At 39.3% G+C, this 18,767-nt stretch overlaps 1 protein-coding gene across 1 annotated transcript; it reads right to left on the minus strand.

Moving 5' to 3' along the window:
• Positions 1 to 5,649: 5,649 nt before the first annotated feature.
• On the minus strand, positions 5,650 to 9,050 carry PIP (prolactin induced protein; the record flags this gene model as incomplete). The annotated part of the gene is made up of 4 exons (XM_084784729.1): positions 5,650 to 5,774; positions 6,066 to 6,180; positions 7,033 to 7,144; positions 8,962 to 9,050. 4 exons carry the CDS (start codon positions 9,048 to 9,050, stop codon positions 5,650 to 5,652), a joined length of 441 nt encoding a protein of 146 aa, XP_084640855.1.
• Positions 9,051 to 18,767: the final 9,717 nt, after the last annotated feature.

Consider the following 18,767-nt stretch of genomic DNA (forward strand, 5'->3'; position numbering starts at 1 on the left):
TATTTTGACTCACCGTCTGAGGGCACAGTGAGAAGGCACAGTGATAGGGGTACCAGCAGCTCACATATGTGATCTATATTCAGAAACAGAGATGAATTCTGGTGCTCAGCTCACTGTCTCATTTTTATTCAGGGTTGGGCCCAGCCCAGCAAATAGTACAGTCTACTTTCAGGGTGGGAATGCACACCTCCTTTAACCCAATCTAGAAACTCACTCTTAAGCCTGCCTAGAGGTTTGTCTCCTAAGCGATTCTTGATCCTGCCCAATTGATAGCTAACAGTAATCATTGCAGAGGGTAATTCTATGGCCAAGATTCCAAGGTGACATGCCATTCATCTTGGTTGTCCCATGGACTGGTGGCCACCTGGAAGTGTGAGAATGTGTACTCAGGGAAATGAATAGTTTTGGAGAAGCTTCATTGTCACTACACAAATATAACACGCACATCTTCATTTTTAGGAGACAACATTAAAGGCATCATCAATATTTTATATTGTTAACCCTTTTAGCCTTAGTGTTTAACACATTCTCTCCCTCTATGTGTGTATGTATGTGTTTGTATGTATGTAATGTGTATGCATGCATGTTTATATACGCCTATGAATATTTGTATTCATGTGTAGGACAAAGGTAGACAGACACCCAGTGTCTTCTTCAGGTGCTTCTTCTTCTTTTTAAAAGTTCATTAGTTAATTAATTTAATCAATGTACAGCCTCATCACAGCCCTTCTTCCTTCCTCTTCCCATTTACCTCTCCCCTTCTCCCTGTGAGTACTGACCTACCCTGGCACACCAGATTGTAGCTGGACAAAGAAAATCCTCTCCCACTGAGGCCAGACAAGGCATCCCAGCTAGGGGAAAGGTTCTAAAAGGCAGGCAACAGAGTCAGAGACAGCCCCTACTCCTGCTGTTAGGAGTCTCACATAAATATTGAGCTGCCCATCTCTGACAAAGGCGCTGAGGACCTAGGTCTATCCCACGTATGCTCCCTGGCAGTTCAGTCTCTGTGGGTCTCTATGGGTCCAGGTTAGTTGAATCGGTATGTTTTCTTTTGGGTCCTTGACTTCTCTGGCTTCTTCGATCATTCTTCTCCCCTTCCATAGGATTTGCAAGTTCCACCTAATGCTTGACTGTAGGTCTCTGCATCTGTAACCATCAGTTGCTGGGTGATGCCTCTCAAATGACAGCTATGCTAGGCTCCTGTCTGCAAGTATAGCAGAATATCATTAATAGTGTCAGGAAAGCGGTGGGCTTTTCCTCATGGCTTAGATCTCATTGCTAGGTGAATTATGCCGGGTCATCCACCTAGATTTGTGGGGGTTTCCTTACCCTAGGTTTCTATCCCATTCCAGAGATCCCCCTGCATACCAATTCTACTTCTTTCTTCCAGGACTATCTGCCTCCCTCCTCCTCTGATTGATCTTTCTGGTCCCCTCCGCTCCCTCTACCCGACTCTCTCCCTTCATTCAACCCGTGTTATCTATTCTCTTTCCTTGCTCTTCATTTTGATGTGTTAGGCACGATTGATTCTTTCCTGGCTGTCCTCTGTTCTTCGGCTTCTCTTATGAAATATCTTTTCCTGTGCTCTTACTGATGAGACTGTCTTTTTGCCCTCACCCCTGCATGCCATTCCATTGAGGATTCTCTATAATAGCTTAATTATCATGTATATCTATAACTTCTCTTTCTCTTGAAACATTCTTACCCCTCTATCTATTTTAATTTTCCCGGCATAACAATGACAGTTGACACTTGTTTGCTTTCACACTTGAAACATCACACTACCAGAATTCCTGTCCTTTAGGGATGCTTGCAACAAATCTGATGTCATTCTAATGTTCCTCCCCCCCCAAATAATAGTTGACATTTTTTCTCCTTTTACCAATGATTTTGATTATTTGTTTTATTTTACTTTCAATCTGACACACTGTCTTCACTTGGATTTATATTCAAGAGCAAACCCACTAACAGATATAGTAATTTCAGAGCAGTTATGATCTGTTGTGTACTATATTTTTTCTATTATATGCTTATGAAACTCTAAAATAGTCATTAGCTTTCATGCATTTTTTTTCTTTAGGTCTAATGGTATCAATAATTAATGAAGCTAAGAGGGAATGAGAAAGGAGTAATGGTAGTAAAGAAATTATAATGAAAAGTATGTATCATAGGGATATGAAAGATAACCAAAAATATATTATTTTTAGATAAAGAAAATAAAAGCTTTTAAAATTTGGTTATAAGTTTAAAACACAGGTGATTAATTAAAGTAAAAACTAAACACTAACAATAAATAAATTAGAGTTTAAAATTACTGTAAAACTGAAAATAAAAAGATCATAAGCTAAAACAGTACATATTATACCCACAGTCTGTATTTCTTCCTAATTGGGAAGATTTAGTTTCTAATTTCTTTTTATTTCCATTTTTTTGTTGTGGTACAAATTAAATTTCTCACAAATCTAGGCAATCACTGAACTATATTCCTGTTTCATGTTTTTTTTTTGTTATATACATATCGTTCCTAAAGGTGTTGGGGAGGGTTACTAGTCTAAGAAGTTAAAAAAAAAATTAGGTCAGTGTTTTTTGTTTTTTGTTTTGTTTTTACAGAGTTGTCTATTACTGAAGATCACCTTTTACTGAAATCCTCTTTTTTGTTTCCCTGTAGCTGACACTTGGGGAAAATTGTAAGTCTGTACTGGGCTTTCTTTGAATGATTGGGTCTCTGAGGTAACATGAAGATCCTGTCTACCCATATTTACTCTTGTGTATGTTTAGTCTACTAAAGAAAATTCTACCACTCACTTCCTGTGATCTCATATACTTTCTTGTGGCATTAAGCAGGTTGGGTGTGGGGACATAGTATTTAAGGAGCAGTGGAGGAAGTGGCATGTGGATGTGAGGGTTGGGGGGTTTGGAAGTGGATGGGTTTTGTGATTTCAGGGTCACACTTTTGTTTGTCTTCTCTATCAGTGCAGGTTAAGATCCGTTGCTCTGAGTATTACTCTACTGCAGCAGAAATCTCTCTGTGCTTCTTATGACGGGGACTGCTTCTCTGCTAGGCAACGGTTGAGGGAGAGAGAGCAGACAAGGTCTCTGGAATGTGTAGGATATATTTTGGAACCATAGTTGTTAAATAGCACTGTATCCTTGATAAGGAGATCAGTAAACAGAGTCAAAGTGTCACTTCTTATAATCAATTCCAATTGTGAATATTGGAAGATCAGGCATGTATGTAAAGTCTTCGAAAAATCAGTGTCAGGCATTGTCCAACATCTTTGCCAACTTATGTATTCCTCTGCAGTGCATCATGCCTCTTTGTTTCCCACTCACACTTGGAAATAATTCAACTCTAGAAATTTTCTTTATTGGAGGAAAGTGGAAAAACTCAATACACAAAATGGCTGGTGTCCAAATTCACCATAAGTCTTTTTCTGGCCAGTAGATGAAAAGACAAACAGCATAGATCAGAGAGTTGGGAGGGACCTCTGGATGTAGTTGAACTGTAATGGTAGAGGAACTTCAGCTCCTTCCTCAGTTCGACTTCGATTTTTCAATGTTACTCTTCAAATAGTTGCACATTTTCTCTTCTGTGCTAAATTGGGAGATTGAGTCTTGATATACTAGGATTCTTTTGCTTACTATCCCCTTTTGTGAATGTGTCATGGAAAAACAGTGTTATAGAAACCCTTTTGCAATCTGGGAAGATACAGAAGTAATTTAATAATTAGAATGTGTCAGATATTACATGTTTCCATCTAAGAAGTGAATGTGTGTGTGTGTGTGTGTGTGTGTGTGTGTGTGTGTGTGTGTGTGTGTATGCCTGGAACTCATCAGCTTGTCTGTGGGATGAATTACTAAGCACACAATTTTAGTAATGTGAGTGAGGGCCAAAGATTATTACTGTTGCATTATGTTTAGGGCATTCGTTTTCATCTAGGCTCAGGATGCAAATCTCCAAATCAGAGGCAAAAGAGAATGATACAACCTCTCCAGAAACAAGAAAGGCTTTAAGGTAGGAGACACCAGTTTCTCTATTCTCCTGCTCTGAAATGACTAGGACAAAGAATAACAAACCAATAGAAATTATAACTCCAACTCTCTGACTTTCTTTCTTAGCTTTTAATACCTTACTTGTTACATTGATTTTTTTCCTTCTGTCATTGTGAGATGAAAGCATTGATGCTTATATCCCTTGTGTGAGTTTGTAAGTCTTCCTGGTTTCTGAGTGAAGACTATCATTTTAGACTCAAAAATAAATGTTGATTGTACAAATGGAAGTAGTTTCACTTGCAAATTCATGCTTCACTAGTACTTCCACATTCTTTTTTTCTCTTCTACATTGATTAAGAAACATAACATGTTAAAAAAAATGATATTTTTAAGTTCTATCCATTTGCCTGCAAATTGCATGATGTCTTTCCTTTTAATAGCTGAGCAGTATTCCATTGTGTAACTGTACCACATTTTTGTTTTGTTTTGTTTTGTTTTGTTTTGCCTTGTTTTTCGAGACAGGGTTTCTCTGTGTAGCCTTGACTATCCTGGACTCGCTTTGTAGACCAGGCTGGCCTCGAACTCACAGAGATCGGCCTGCCTCTGCCTCCCGAGTGCTGGGATTAAAGGCGTGCGCCACCACCACCTGGCTAACTGTACCACATTTGATTTATCACTTCTTCTATTGAGGGACATCTAGGTTGTTTCCAGTTTCGGACTATTACAAATAAAGCTGCTATTAACGTGCTTGAGAAAAATTTCCTTGTGGTATGGCGGGTGCAACATTTTTGTATATGTTCAGAAGTGATATAGCTGGGTCTTGAAACAGATCTATTCACAACATTCTGAGAAACCACCAAATTGATTTCCACAGTGGTAGTACAAATCTGTACTCCCACTAGGAATGAAGGAGCCTTCCGCTTTCTTTGCATCCTCGCCAGAATGTGCTGTCACTAGAGATCTTGATCTTAGCCATCCTAATGGGAGGAAGATGGAAATTCAGAGTCATTTTGATTTGCATTTCCTTGATGACTGAGGATGTTGAACATTCGTTGAAGTGCTTCTCAGTCATTAGAATTTCCTCTGATGAGAATTCTCTACCTAGCTCTGTGCCTCACTTTTAAATTGGCTTATTTGGTTTGTTGGTGTTTAATTTCTCCAGTTCTTTATATATTTTGGATATTAGCCCCCTGTGTTGGATATGGGCTAGGTGAAGATCTTTTCCAATTCTTTAGAGTGAGGTAACCTAGACCCAGAAAGTCACACATGGTATGAACTCACTTATAAGAGGATATTAGCCATAAGTTACTGGATAACCGTGCTGCAATCTATGTGTATTTGTGGTATTCAAATTCAGGTTCTTACACCTACATGATAAGTACTGTACACACTGAAGTAACTCCCCAGTCCTTCTTTCCTTTTATATGTTAGTATAAAACTGACAGTAAGAACTCATAACATCTAAGTAATGGTTCTTTGAAAAACTAATGTAAGAAATGTGGGGTATGATGGTGATTTTGAGGATGAATTTTGGAGGCAACACAAAATAATATATGGAGAAGTTTATAAATTTATTTAATAGACTCTAATCAATATTTCATTCATTTTACTTAGACAAAATTACATTGGTGTTGAAAAACACATCAGAGGCTTCCATTAAGACACGTGCACATAACGTTCAGTATAAAACCTGTTTGATGTGATGGGTACCACCGCATAATCATCAGGGCAGATACCTTTTTCCTTGGTAAGGTCAACCACTACATTAAAATTTAGACTTCCTAGAAGAGATGAAGAAAATGGTAATCTCTCAGACACTCTAGGGTCCTCCCATTTTCCTGCTAGGCCCAGGTAACTGGCTCCTGAGATATGACTTCACCAACCACTTGCAAATCATTCTCCCTTTTAGCCTTCCTTCCTCAATGTCTTCTACAACTCTAGAACTCAGGAATTGTCCTCATGAGCTTCTTTTCCACCCACCACCTTGGCTTTCTATGTTTCCACCTGCAAGTTCTGCAGCCATGTTTCTGTTTCCAATAATTTCTCTTGGGCAGATAGTTCTTTCTACTCACTTTTGACTTCAAAGTCCCAGAAGTAGGTAGCAGGAAAGTCATTACAGAGGCAGCGGGTCTGGACATAGTTGAAGGCACCTTCCATTGGTTCACTACTTATAAGGTAAGCTTTGGCCTGGTAGGGAGAGTTGACCTCTGTTAGTTCAGAAAATATGAGGAAAAGGACAACACAAGACGAAATATCTGAGATGTGGACTACAGGAACATACACGTTATATTCATCCTTGTATTATCATCCCACAGGGTCATTTTTTAGGCGTTTTTTCTTCACTCATTCAGATTCATGACTAAGAAGTCTGAGTTTGAGGTTCAGGAGGATGCAAGTGAATACACTAGGCAAGGAGGTTCATCCTACTGTGGCTGTCTCCTGAGGGGAGGCTTGCCTTTGGTGCCAACTAGTGTTCTGGGAAATGACTCAGATAAGTCTTTTACTCTGTGACCCAGTGAGATGGTATGTCAGTTGTTTAAGTGCATATACTAGGACAAAGCTTTGTGAGAGTAATGGCCAATCCCAACCTGTAGCCCCCTTTACTCTATTTCAGTTGCTCCCACATATTCCAGCTATAAGATTAAAAGTTACTCCCTCTGCCAATGCCTGGCATGATTAGATAAGCAAGTAATACTTGAGAGCCATTTTCTTTGCTTTTTAAATCTCAGGTTATCTGTCACCTTAAGACATCAGACAATTGGACCATGTCCTCTTGATGAGGAAGCCCAGTGGCACTCAGAGGAAGGATAGCAGGCTACCAAGAAGAGACTTTATACGCTATGATCATATTCAGGGGGAGGAGGTCCCCCTCAGTCACAGTCATAGGGGAGGAGAATAAGGTGAAAGTGGGAGGGAGGGAGAAATGGGAGGATACAAGGGATGGGATAACAATTGAGATGTAATATGAATGAATTAATAAGTAAAAAAAGACACCAGACAATTGTATATGGTGGAGTCTCTGTCCACGTATCTACTTACCACAAAACATTCTCTATATTCTGTTCTAAGTTTAAGTTCCACAGTGATCTCCTCATTTCGCCTTGCTGAACTTGGAACTTTTAAGTCAAATGAAAGTGGCTTTGGAACATTTCTGGGAAGAGAAAAACAGGGCACAGAGATCAGAGACCTGTTCTTTAATGAGACAAGGGCATGGAGCAAAGAAGGGAGTGATATAGCTTGAATCAACTGACAAGCATCAGCATCCTCAGGAATCGTGTGTTGGCTTTGAGTGTTTTCTTTTGTTTAATTAAAGAACAGACATATTGTTTAAAATGGAACATCATTTCTGCAGTTACAAAGAACAGATTTTAAAGTGAAAAGACTAGCTACTGTTGCCTGCATTTCACAACACCCTACCACAATGGCTCACAACGTGTGTGAGTCCTGACCCTCTTTAGGATCGAATGACCCTTTCACAAGGGTCACCCAAGATAATCATAAAACACTTATATTACCATAATGATTCACAGCAGTAGCAAACTTACAGTTAATAGAGTAGCAATGAAAATAACTTTATCGTTAAAGATCACCACAACACGAGGAAATGTATTATAGATTCCAAATCCTCTGACTGGAACAAGAGGCTTAATTCATCCTTTGGAGAAATTTTCATAACTATAGAATCATGTAAACAATTTCAATGGAAGATTTTATAAACATTCATTGAAGATAATCCTTCATGATTGCTGCATAGGACCTAGGAATATGTATATATTTAGTAATATGTAAAATCTGCACCACGGTTGAGAAAGAGAAACTGAGATGAATCAAAGAGCTGAGTGTTCCTCTTTAGTCTACAAACACATTTCAGGGCCAAAGAGATCATGTCTTCCTTATGAAGAAAGTTGACTAACATCCTTTGGTGCTATGTGGAGAAGAAAGGAATTCTTAGACAGCATTAGTCACAGCTCCATTTTACTAAAGCTAAACATGTGAGATTTCAATTCTTGAACTAACTATTCTAGGACTCAATTACTAGGAAAGATACATAACTACCAAGTGTCTTTAAAACTCTTATTTTGTGAATGAGTTTAGGATTGGTAAAAAGACTGGGTTATACATAACAATTAACCATGCCATTATTTTCCTTAGACAGGGTTTCCATAGTAATAATAAATGCAGGAGAGTGGCGGGCCTGCTGGGATGGCAGAGTAAGCTTAATTGTAAGGATTATTTCAACACAGGCTTACTCTGGCCCAGGAAGATTGCCATATGAACTGGAATGTACAGGGTTTCTTAGGGTGCTCACATCAGCTCCTTAACACCTTGCCATTTCTTCTGGGATAAAACATTTGGCTAAGGTTCCCAAAACACCCATTTGGACATAGTCAAGAAAGGCAACTCCCTAGGCCTGCTGCCAAGATAGAGATTTCTAGTTTGTTTGTGTATCTTGTTTCTTCACTCACTCTGCATTCTGGCTTCGTTTCTTACTTCTTTCCAGTTCTCTAACTTTTTTGCTTTCTTCATATTCTTTCTGCTTTCTTTACATTCTTCCAAGTCCTGGTGTGAGTGTTACTATAGGTCCTAGTGAGGGACAACGGCAAAGGCTCTCATTTTCAGTGGCTCATGTCAAAGACATCTGAAGCTGTTGAATTCACAGACCTCTTTATACTTGCAAATGAAACTGAGCAAAAATATGAGCAGTGGATGAGAGGCCATAAGACTAATTGTTCATGACCAACTAATCCTATACATTGGAGGCTTTATTTCATAGGCAAAGGAAGAAATGTGAAGGGAATGTGTAGAGGCTACTAAGAGAATGTAACACATCATAAGATCCATGAGAGAACCCAACGATAGAGATATTTACCATCTAAAATCTACACAAAAGTATATACAGATTTCCAGGCAAAGAGAGGGACTTCTCTATATAGTTTTCCTTCAGAAAAAAAGAAGGGGTTGACTCACGTGGTTTCCTGGGCTATGTTGATGCCCAGCTGCAGGCACAGGACCAAGAGGAGAGTGGTAGCACTGAACATGACTGAGAGACCCTGCATAGTGGAAAACACCAGAGCAGTAGTGTTATTGGTACACAGAACACGTTTTATATAGAGATCAAGGAAACAAAAAAGCTGGCAGGTATGTCCAGGAAGTGATTCACGCAATCGCTCTCCTTACTCATGATCTTTCCTTGTTGAGGAAGCTTTTTTTTTTATGGAAAAAATATCATCGTTCAATTAAATTGTCAGAATCTGTGAGATGACTCTTCCTTATTTTCTAAATGTCAGAGACCTTTAAAGGTTCTATCTTGGCTAATGGATGTGTTTTTCTTTTCTGGGCTTCACCTCCGCGTCCTGTTCCGTACCTTAAGTCACTGTTTGTTTGGTCTTGGCACACAGTAGACTTTCTGGATGACAGGTTCCAAGCCATAGCTAAACAATATCTCCATTGATGATTTTGCAGGTAGTTAAAAAGGAAGCTGCCAAAGACTCAAATGGTATATACTCACTTATAGCTGCATATTAGCCCAAAGGGCACGTCCCACGAAAGCCTTCACTTACCAGGAAACTGAGACAGAGGGGAGGACATTCTATTGGGACTCTAGATGAGAGAAGCATGGGAGAATGGCAAAGTAGAAGGATCCAGAGGGTCCTAGAAGCCTACAAGTAGAACATTATGATAGGCAGATTTGGGCCCAGAGGTCCTGCTCAAACTAAGGCACCAGCCAACGACAATACAGGCTGTAAAACTTTAAACCCCTACCCAGATCTAGCCAATGGTCAGAACATTCTCCACAGTAGAGTGGAGAGTGGGATATGACTTTCTCACATACTCTGGTGCCTCACCTTTGACCATGTCCCCTGGAGGGGGAGACCTGGTGGCACTCAGAGGAAGGACAGCAGGTTACCAAGAAGATACTTGATAACCTATGAGCATATACAGGGGGAGGGGAATAAGGGGAAAATGGGAGGGAGGGAAGAAGGGGAGGATACAAGGGATGGGATAACCATTGAGATGTAACAAGAATAAATTAATAAAAAAGGAAAACAAAAACAAACAAACAAACAAACAAACAAACAAAAAAGGAAGCTGCCACTATAATTTGTCTTGGAGTCCTAATGTGACTATTAATGTAGTTACCCAGAAGCCACTGCCAATCATATAGCTGAGATAACTAGAGGAAACCTAAGGGCGATGGTTGATGAGAAGTTTAATCACTGTACGTGATGACATGGTGATGTTAGTGATTGTTAAGCCCTCCTGTACCTCAAGAGCAGTATAATAAGCTATCCAGAAGTTTTTAGAATGAGATGCTTCATTCATTGTGAAGATTTCACTTACATAATTGCATTCCCCAATTAGACCTTTCAACATTAAAATATACAGTCATTCTCTACACTTTTCTTGTGGTATAAAGCATGGAGAAAGATAATGATAAGAACTCTGTTCACTGGAACAGGACCCAAACTGTATCAGAGACATCCTGGCACATGAATTTCTCACCTTGAGATGACAGGGACACTCACTCCTCCTTACATGTTCCTACTGTCTTTTAATGACTCTAAGCTATTCTTTAACATAATATTTATTATTATAAGATTCTTTTTGTCTGTTGAATGACTAGATCCCAGGAAGATCCTCTGGGATATGAATATGAAAGTCATCAACCTAAGTATTACCTATGTATTCTGCTATCTTGAGAACTGGGAAATTAAAGTCTAGCTGTATGCTCACACTAGACAAATTTTAACAATTCTGTTGGCTGATTGTTTATTCTTATTCTACTCTCCTCATCCTCTTATGCTGGACACCAACCATTTTTCATGTTGTTTGTAGTTGCGACAACATACATTTTTCTTTGTCTCAAGAATGATGTTTTCATTCTCCTTTGCCCTGGTCTCAGTGACCCTCCTTCATTAAACCTCTTTTATGTTTTAACTTTTTTTTACACCAACTTCTTTTCTTATTTTACTTGAATAATCTATATTAGGGAATTAGCATAGCCAAGAAAGTGGGCAAAGGAATCTAGATTATGTTCACATTGGAAATCTAGAAATAGTTCTTTGTTGGATAATAACCTTCTTCAAATGCACATTACTGTCTTTTATCCATTTGTGTTCCTTTTGATCAACTAGGTCTCAGTAAACACAGACGCATGTGAATTAAGAGCATCTGTAAAGGGTAAAAAGATCATTCTACAAACCAACAAATACTTGTGTCACTCATAACCCTTCCAAATATGTAACAAAAGGTAATGACCATATTTGACTAGTATGATAGTTCTGAATTAATATGTCTTAGTATGGTACCTGGTAATATAGTTGTTGCTTTGAAAGCATTTACAAAATCAATGTGAATAACATTGAAATTAGCCAAATTTCAGTCAGATTACCTTCTGTTAAATCCACCTTACATTGTTAGTTCAAAGCCTTGTGATAAAAGCCTGGGTCCCTCTGAGAAAAACAAACTATTTCCAGGGCAACATCAGATTGGAACTATATTGTTGTCACCATGTCAAATTTCCCTGCAGATCTTGCAGATTTTACATATGTCAGCCCTCTAGTACATGAGCAAATTTTTCTTTCTCCTATCTCACCTTTCTCTTTATTGTTTCTCCCCCTCCTCTGCCTCTTCTTTTTTCTCCACTTTTCTCTTCTCTTCTCTTCTCTTCTCTTCTCTTCTCTTCTCTTCTCTTCTCTTCTCTTCTCTTCTCCCATCCCCTACCCTTTCCTCCCTTCTCTTCTGTTATCTTCCCCTTCCTCCCCTCCCTCTTCCTTTTCTATCCCACCCTCTTTTCCATTATTCTTCCATCCTTTCCCCTCTTTTAACCTCCCCTACCATTCTCTATTCAGCTCTCTTCTTCTCCCCTGCTCTCTTTTCTCATCCATTTCCCATCCCTTTATTCTATTTCTCTAGATTGTTTTAACACAGGAGGAGGTGGTATTTTGAAAAAGACACTAAGAATGGGAAAGATTTACTTCAAATACTTCAGTGAAGATAGGATCTAAATCTACAGACTGTTTCATGTAGGGACAGAACATAATAAAACAGATACTTCTCTTTGGCTCGCTGCATCAGTTGTCATTATTGCCAGGGTTCAGTCTGTTTCCATGTCATTTCAATCCTAAAGAATTCATGCATAAAGCAGAAACTTGTCAATTTAATATAATTTAAATGTAGTTTCGAATATAATTTGATATGGATTGTAGAGTCTATTTAGCTGTGTATTAGGTTAAAAAAATAAGAACTATACTGTCACTTGTTTTTCAAGAGTATCATGTGCAATCCATGATGGTTACAAAATAAAGGAAAGCAGTATGATCATTTAGGAGCTACCAGTAATTTTTATAACTTCTATCTTTTCCCCAATCATCAACCTAAATATTTGGAGAGATGGTTCCTGAGTGTTCCAAGTTTACTCAAATGTTGACAAACATTGGTTAAATGTTCTCACTTCGGTGGCAATAAGGTTTGTTTTGGGAACTGACCTTACTGGTACACCAAAAACTCCCACTCAGCAACATTACATCACCATTATGGTTTCCTCAGCTGCCATTCTAGAGGCACTGATGAGGCTGAAGAAACAACCCTGCACGTGCTGTGTCAGACTCTTCTCTTTAATATAGTTTATTAATTTATTCATATTACATCTCAATTGTTATCCCATCCCTTCTATCCTCCCATTCCTCCCTCCCTCCCATTTTCCTTTTACTCCCCTCCCCTATGACTGTGACTGAGGGGGTCCTCCTTCCCCTGTATGTGATCATAGGGTATCACATCTCTTCTTGGTAGCCTGATGTCCTTCCTCTGAGTGCCACCAGGCCTCCCCATCCAGGGGACATGGTCAAATATGGGGCACCAGAGTATGTGAGAAAGTCATATCCCATTCTACACTCAACTGTAGAGAATGTCCTGTCCATTGGGTAGATCTGGGTAGAGGTTTGAAGTTTACTGCACATATTGTCCTTGGCTGGTGCCATAGTTTGAGCAGGACCCCTGGGCCTAGATCTGCTCATCATAATGTTCTACCTGTAGGTTTCTAGGACCCTCTGGATCCTTCTATTTCCCCATTCTCCCTTGCTTCTCTCACCTAGAGTCCCAATAGGAAGTATTCCCCTCTGTCCCACTTTCCTGATAAGTGAAGACTTTCATGGGACATGCCCCTTGGTCTTGTGTCCAGATATAAGTGAGTATATACCATTTGACTCTTTCTGTTTCTGGGTTAACTCACTCAGTATGATCATTTCTTTTTTTTTTCCAAAGGTTATGTGTTATTTTACTTATGAGGTTTTTAGGTACAAAGACAGCCAAATAGACCTTTTTCCATGTCTTTTTAAGAATGAGTTATTTATATTACATAGGCATTGTTTATGTGTTTGCTTATTCAGACCACACCATATTTTAAGCTGTTGCTCTATACAAGGAAGCATTTGCAATTCTTTCTGATATTCAGTTACAAGGAACCAAGACTATATAGGTATATGAATATGGATATGTGTATATGTATATACATACATAGTAGATATGCACACACCCAAAATAAAATCTGATGCCTGCTACCTCCAGCCTTCAAACTGCATTAATAAAGTATATTATTTAAGTACCTACCACACATTGGGTGCTAGGCATTTAGAGTGTGTTATTCACAGAAGTATGATCATTTCTTGTTCAATCCATTTGTCCACAAATTTTGGGAATTCCTTGTTTTTAATAGCTGAGTGGTATTCCATAGTGTAAATGTACCATGATTTCTTTATTCATTCTTCTACTGAGGGACACTTAGGCTGTGTAGAAGTAATTCTGGGCTTGGCACTTACACTCATGATTCTATTTCCTCATCACTAGTGAGATTGTGAAAGTTATGAGACTCATCTTACACCAAGTATATGATGAGATATGTAGCATAAAACTTATTTTGAAGCTTGGCATATTCCATACAGAGCCCATCTGAAAAAAACACAATTATGATTTGTGTGTGTGTGTGTTGTGTGTGTATGCCTGTGCATGTGTGTGCTCATATGTACACAACAATGTGCTAGATGCCTTCATGGATTAATACTAAAATCATAGAGGCTTAATACAATAGAGTTTCACTTGTCCCATCTACATAATCTCTTAAAAGGAACCTCAGCTCTTAGAAACACTCATTGTTAGTCGCATTTCTAACATCACTCTGGGTGTTAGAATCTTATTGAAAGGAGAATGAGAGAAAGGAGGATAACAGAGGGTGTGCTGTTCACTCTTTATTTTTTTGTCCCTGGGTCATAAATTTGTCTTAAGGAAGGAACAGTTTATTTTGACTCACAGTTTGGGGTACAGTTGGAAAGCATGGTGACAGGAGTATTAGGCAGCTCTCATATGGAGCCAAATTCAGGAGCAGAGATGAATTCTTCTGTTCATCTCACTTTCTGATTTTTTTCAGGATTGCGCCCAGCAAATAGTATAGTCTACTTTCAGAGTGGGCATGCACACCTCCATTATCTCAATCTGGAAACTCACTCTTAAGCATGCCTAGAGATTTGTCTCTTAAGAGGTTCTTGATCCTGCCCAATTGATAGTCAACAGGCATCATCGCAGAGGGTAATTTTTTGGTCAAGACTCCAAGGTGAAATGCCATTCACTTTGTTTGTCCCATGGTCTTTATGGTCACCTTGAAATGTGAGACTGAACTTTCAGGGTAGGAAATATCTTTGGAGAATCTTCTATGTCACTACTAAAGTGTAACAGAAACATCTTCATTATGAAGAGACAACAGCAAGTGCCTCGCCAACAGTTATATTGTCAAATCAAACTTTTAGCCTTGGTGTTTACCTGGCTCCCCCCTGTATGTATGTATGTATATATGTGTATGTATGTTTATTTGTATATTTGTATGCATGTATCAGACAGAGGTAGCAGACACCAAGTGTCTTCTTCTATTGCTTTCTGCTTTATTTTTTGAGGCAGGGTCTCTCACTAAGTTTTGAGTTCATTGATATGGCTAGACTACCTGGCCAGAAAGTTCAGAAAGTTAGATTATTTCAGCTGTGTCTGCATCACAAGTGCAGGCCCCACTTTTAGCTTAAAAAAAAAAAAACCACCTCACTTTACATTCTGATCATAGCTCCCTTTCTCCTCTCCTCCTAGTTCCTCCCTCCCTCCCTCTTGCCCCTACCACCCTCCCCTACTCTTCAGAAAAAGGGGATCCCACACCCCAATCAACCCACCCCAGCACATGTAGTCACATCAGGAATGAGTGCGTCCTCTTCCCATGTGATTCAGCAAGGTAGCCGCACCAGCGGGATGTTATTGAAAAGCAGGCATCAGAGTACATGTCAGAGACAGCCCAAACTTGTCTTACTAGGGGATGCACATGAAAACCTAGCTGCCAAATGGCTACATCTGTGTAGGGGTCCTAGGACCAGTCCATGCATTGGTGTTGGTGTTGGTCCTTGGTTGGTGTTTCAGTTTCCACACACTCCCCTGGGTCCTGGTTAGTTGGCTCTGTTGGGCTTGTGGAGTTTTTGTCCCCTCTGGGTCTAAGACTTCAGACCCTGAATTTGAAATTTCAGGGATCAGTTTCCCACATTTATCTTTATGCCGCAGGAGACAAGTTCAGGTCTTTCTGATGACATGGCAAACACTTTACCTGCTGAGACATCTCCTATTTAGCCCCCTTCATCTCTGAGATCTTGAATAAATCTTTTGTTACAGTGAGTGTATTAAGAATTTACTTATAATATTTGTGATTAGTGATGGCAGTTATATTTCAACTTCTTTTCTGTTTATTGTCTATACCATTTTATGAATAAGCTTGCCTCGTTTCAGTTGGCTTGTTTGTCTTTTATTATTAATAGTATACTTTCGGTACCTATTCTTGGCACAAATATTTCTTCTGTTGTTGTTTTATTTTTCATTTTTTAATTAATTTATTCAGATTACAACTAAATTGTTATCCCATCACTTGTATCCTCCCATTCCTCCCTCCCTCCCACCCACACCCTATTTCCTTCCCCTAGATCCATGACCAAGGAGGATCTCCTCCCCCAATTCATGGTCACAGGCTATCAAGTCTCATTTTGGTAGTCTGCCTATTCTTTCTTTGCGGGCCACCAGGGCTCCCCACCAAGGGGAGGTTTTCAAATATGGAGTACCAGAGTTCATGTCAGAGTTATTCACTGCTCTCCACATAATTGTGGAGAATGTCCTGTCCATTGGATAGATCAGAGTAGGGGTTCGATGTTTACTACTTGATTGTCCTTGGTTAGTGCAATAGTTTGAGCAGACACCCCTGGGCCCTGATCCACCTGTTATGATGTTCTTCTTGTAGGTTTCTAAGATCCTCTGGATCCTTCTATTTCCCCATGTCCTATATTTCTCTTACCTAGAGTCCCAGTAGGATGTTCTCACATCTATCCCAGTCTCCTGGTAAGTGAAGACTTTTATGGGACATGCCTCTTGTGCTCGTGCCCAATTATAAGTGAATATATACCATGTGAGTCTTTCTGCTTCTGGGTTAATTCACTCAGTATGATTGTTTCTAGTTCCATCCATTTGTCTAGACATTTTGAGATTTCCTTGTTTGTTTATTTTGTTTTGTTTTGTTTTGTTTTAGCTGAGTAGTATTCCATAGTGTAAATGTACCACAAAACCTATATGCCATACATGACATAGGTTTGTTTGTGGGTTTTCAAACCTACCAGTTCATAGGCTAATAAAAGATCTAATTGCATTTGAAGTCCAGCTAAGGCACATTTTCACAAATGCTCTAATTTGAAAGTCTGTTTTCTTTGCCATTTTTCCCTTTTAGTGAAAATAGGTAGTTTACAAAACAATATATTCTGATTATGGTTTCCCTCCTTCTACTCCTCCCAGCTCTTCTCCAACTTCCTTCCTATACAGATCCACCCCCTTTCTGTCTCTCATTACAAAAAAGAAGCTCCTAATGATTAATAAAAAATATAATAAGACAACATAAAAACTAGTACATCAGAATTGGTCAAAACAAACTAAAAGTAAAAGATGGGTTTAAGAGATGGCATAAGACATAGAAATCCAGTTGTTTGTACACTCAGGCAACCTATAAAATACACTAGACTAGAAGCAATAATGTATACACACCGGACCTATATGGTGTAAAAGAAAGGGGCAAAGTTTATAAGTAAAATAAAATTAACAATATTAAGATGAAAATTTAAAACATGGAAAACCATGACAGGACATTATGAGATAAGAAACTCCCAAGAGTGCAATTGAATTCATTTTTTGCTGGTCATCTAGTGCTGGTCATAGAGCCTACCTTAAGAGCAATTTGTTTCCTCAGTGAGACTCCCTTGGAAGAAACCAAGTGTTAATTTGTAAGTGGTTATGTATTGGAGATTGCCTCTGAGTTAGGAATGGGGGTAAGTGTCCACTTCTTTCAGGTATAGTACCATATGCAGTTTGATCTCATTGCAGTATTGATTTGAATTTACTCAAAGACTAATGATAATAAGGCCATTTCTTATTCCTACCACCCATTTGTATGCATTCCATTATTGATACAAGCAACTATATATTCTGTTTTATCCAGTAATAGCATAGTAATGAAAAACACATAAACACATCTTAAGGGAGCAATACTAGACGATGTCAGCTTCTACCACATAGATAGATCTAACAGTAGACAAGAGGACCCTTGTGCACATCTGAAGACTCCAGAGCTGGGGTGGAACATGTCCTGGACCCGTGTGGAAGTAGATGGTGGCTCTGTATGCTGACTGATGGAAGGGCAGCACTGAGAAACTTGGTAATAACATAGTTTTACTTTTAAGCAGAGTCTGCCAACCTACCAGCCTCAAGTCCCTGGCCTGGTCCCCTACAAGGCCTTGGCTTGCTGTTGAAGTGTTCTTTAAGATTATAGTTTACAAGTGAGGTGCCCGTGCTCTGAATAATGTGTGTAAAAACACCTTGGCACTGTTTAACATGGATGTAGAACCTTTGGAAAGTAGTCCTTCTCGAGGTGGTGGGTCATTGGTGTTGAGCATTAAGGGTTGTAGCCTTGCCCACTTCTAACCTGGAGTTTTTCTGCTTCACGGTCAGTACACCTGACAAAGCTACTGCTGTAAACTCCTTCCACTGTTGTGTCTTCTTCACCATGATAAACTACATCCTCTGAATTGTAAGCCAAAGTAAATTCTGGCTTGAGTTGCTCTGTCAGATGTTTGTTCACAGTGATGAGAAAAATACTTGGAGTTATGGAGGAAAAGTTTAGGTTTGCCAAGATCTACAACTGGGAACATGACCTCACCGAACCCCTCTCATGCAGTAGAAGATTAACTAATTCATGGTGCCCTGCTTGAGTGTTCCTAAGCTTGGGAAGAAGAGGTACATGGCTATCTGCAGATAGGAATATCTAACTTACTGCATCCCTACCATCTGAACATCATTGCCTCATAGACCTTGGATATTATTTTGAGAACTTTCCCCACTACGAATCCCAAGGAGCATTTCTGTCCAGACAGAGAAAGCAGTCTTACATCTTGTTTGATCAGGGGATATTGCAGAGCTCATCTTGTCTGGAGAGCACTAACTAGCTATAGTCTAACCAGTGGCCTTACCTGACTATGAAACATCTCAGGCCACAGCCAGTAACCTGTTGACACAAGATAATCCTATAGCTATGTTTTTCTGTTGGCACTACTCTCAGTTGATCCATCGAGTGTCCTAAAGTAGACTAAACAGGGAGGCTGAATTTTCACTAGAGAATATCCTTGGCAGCCAAAATAGGTAACTGCTGCAAAAAGCACAGGCAC

Source organism: Acomys minous (assembly GCF_964271855.1).
Source record: "Acomys minous genome assembly, chromosome: 6".
Lineage (NCBI taxonomy): Eukaryota > Metazoa > Chordata > Mammalia > Rodentia > Muridae > Acomys > Acomys minous.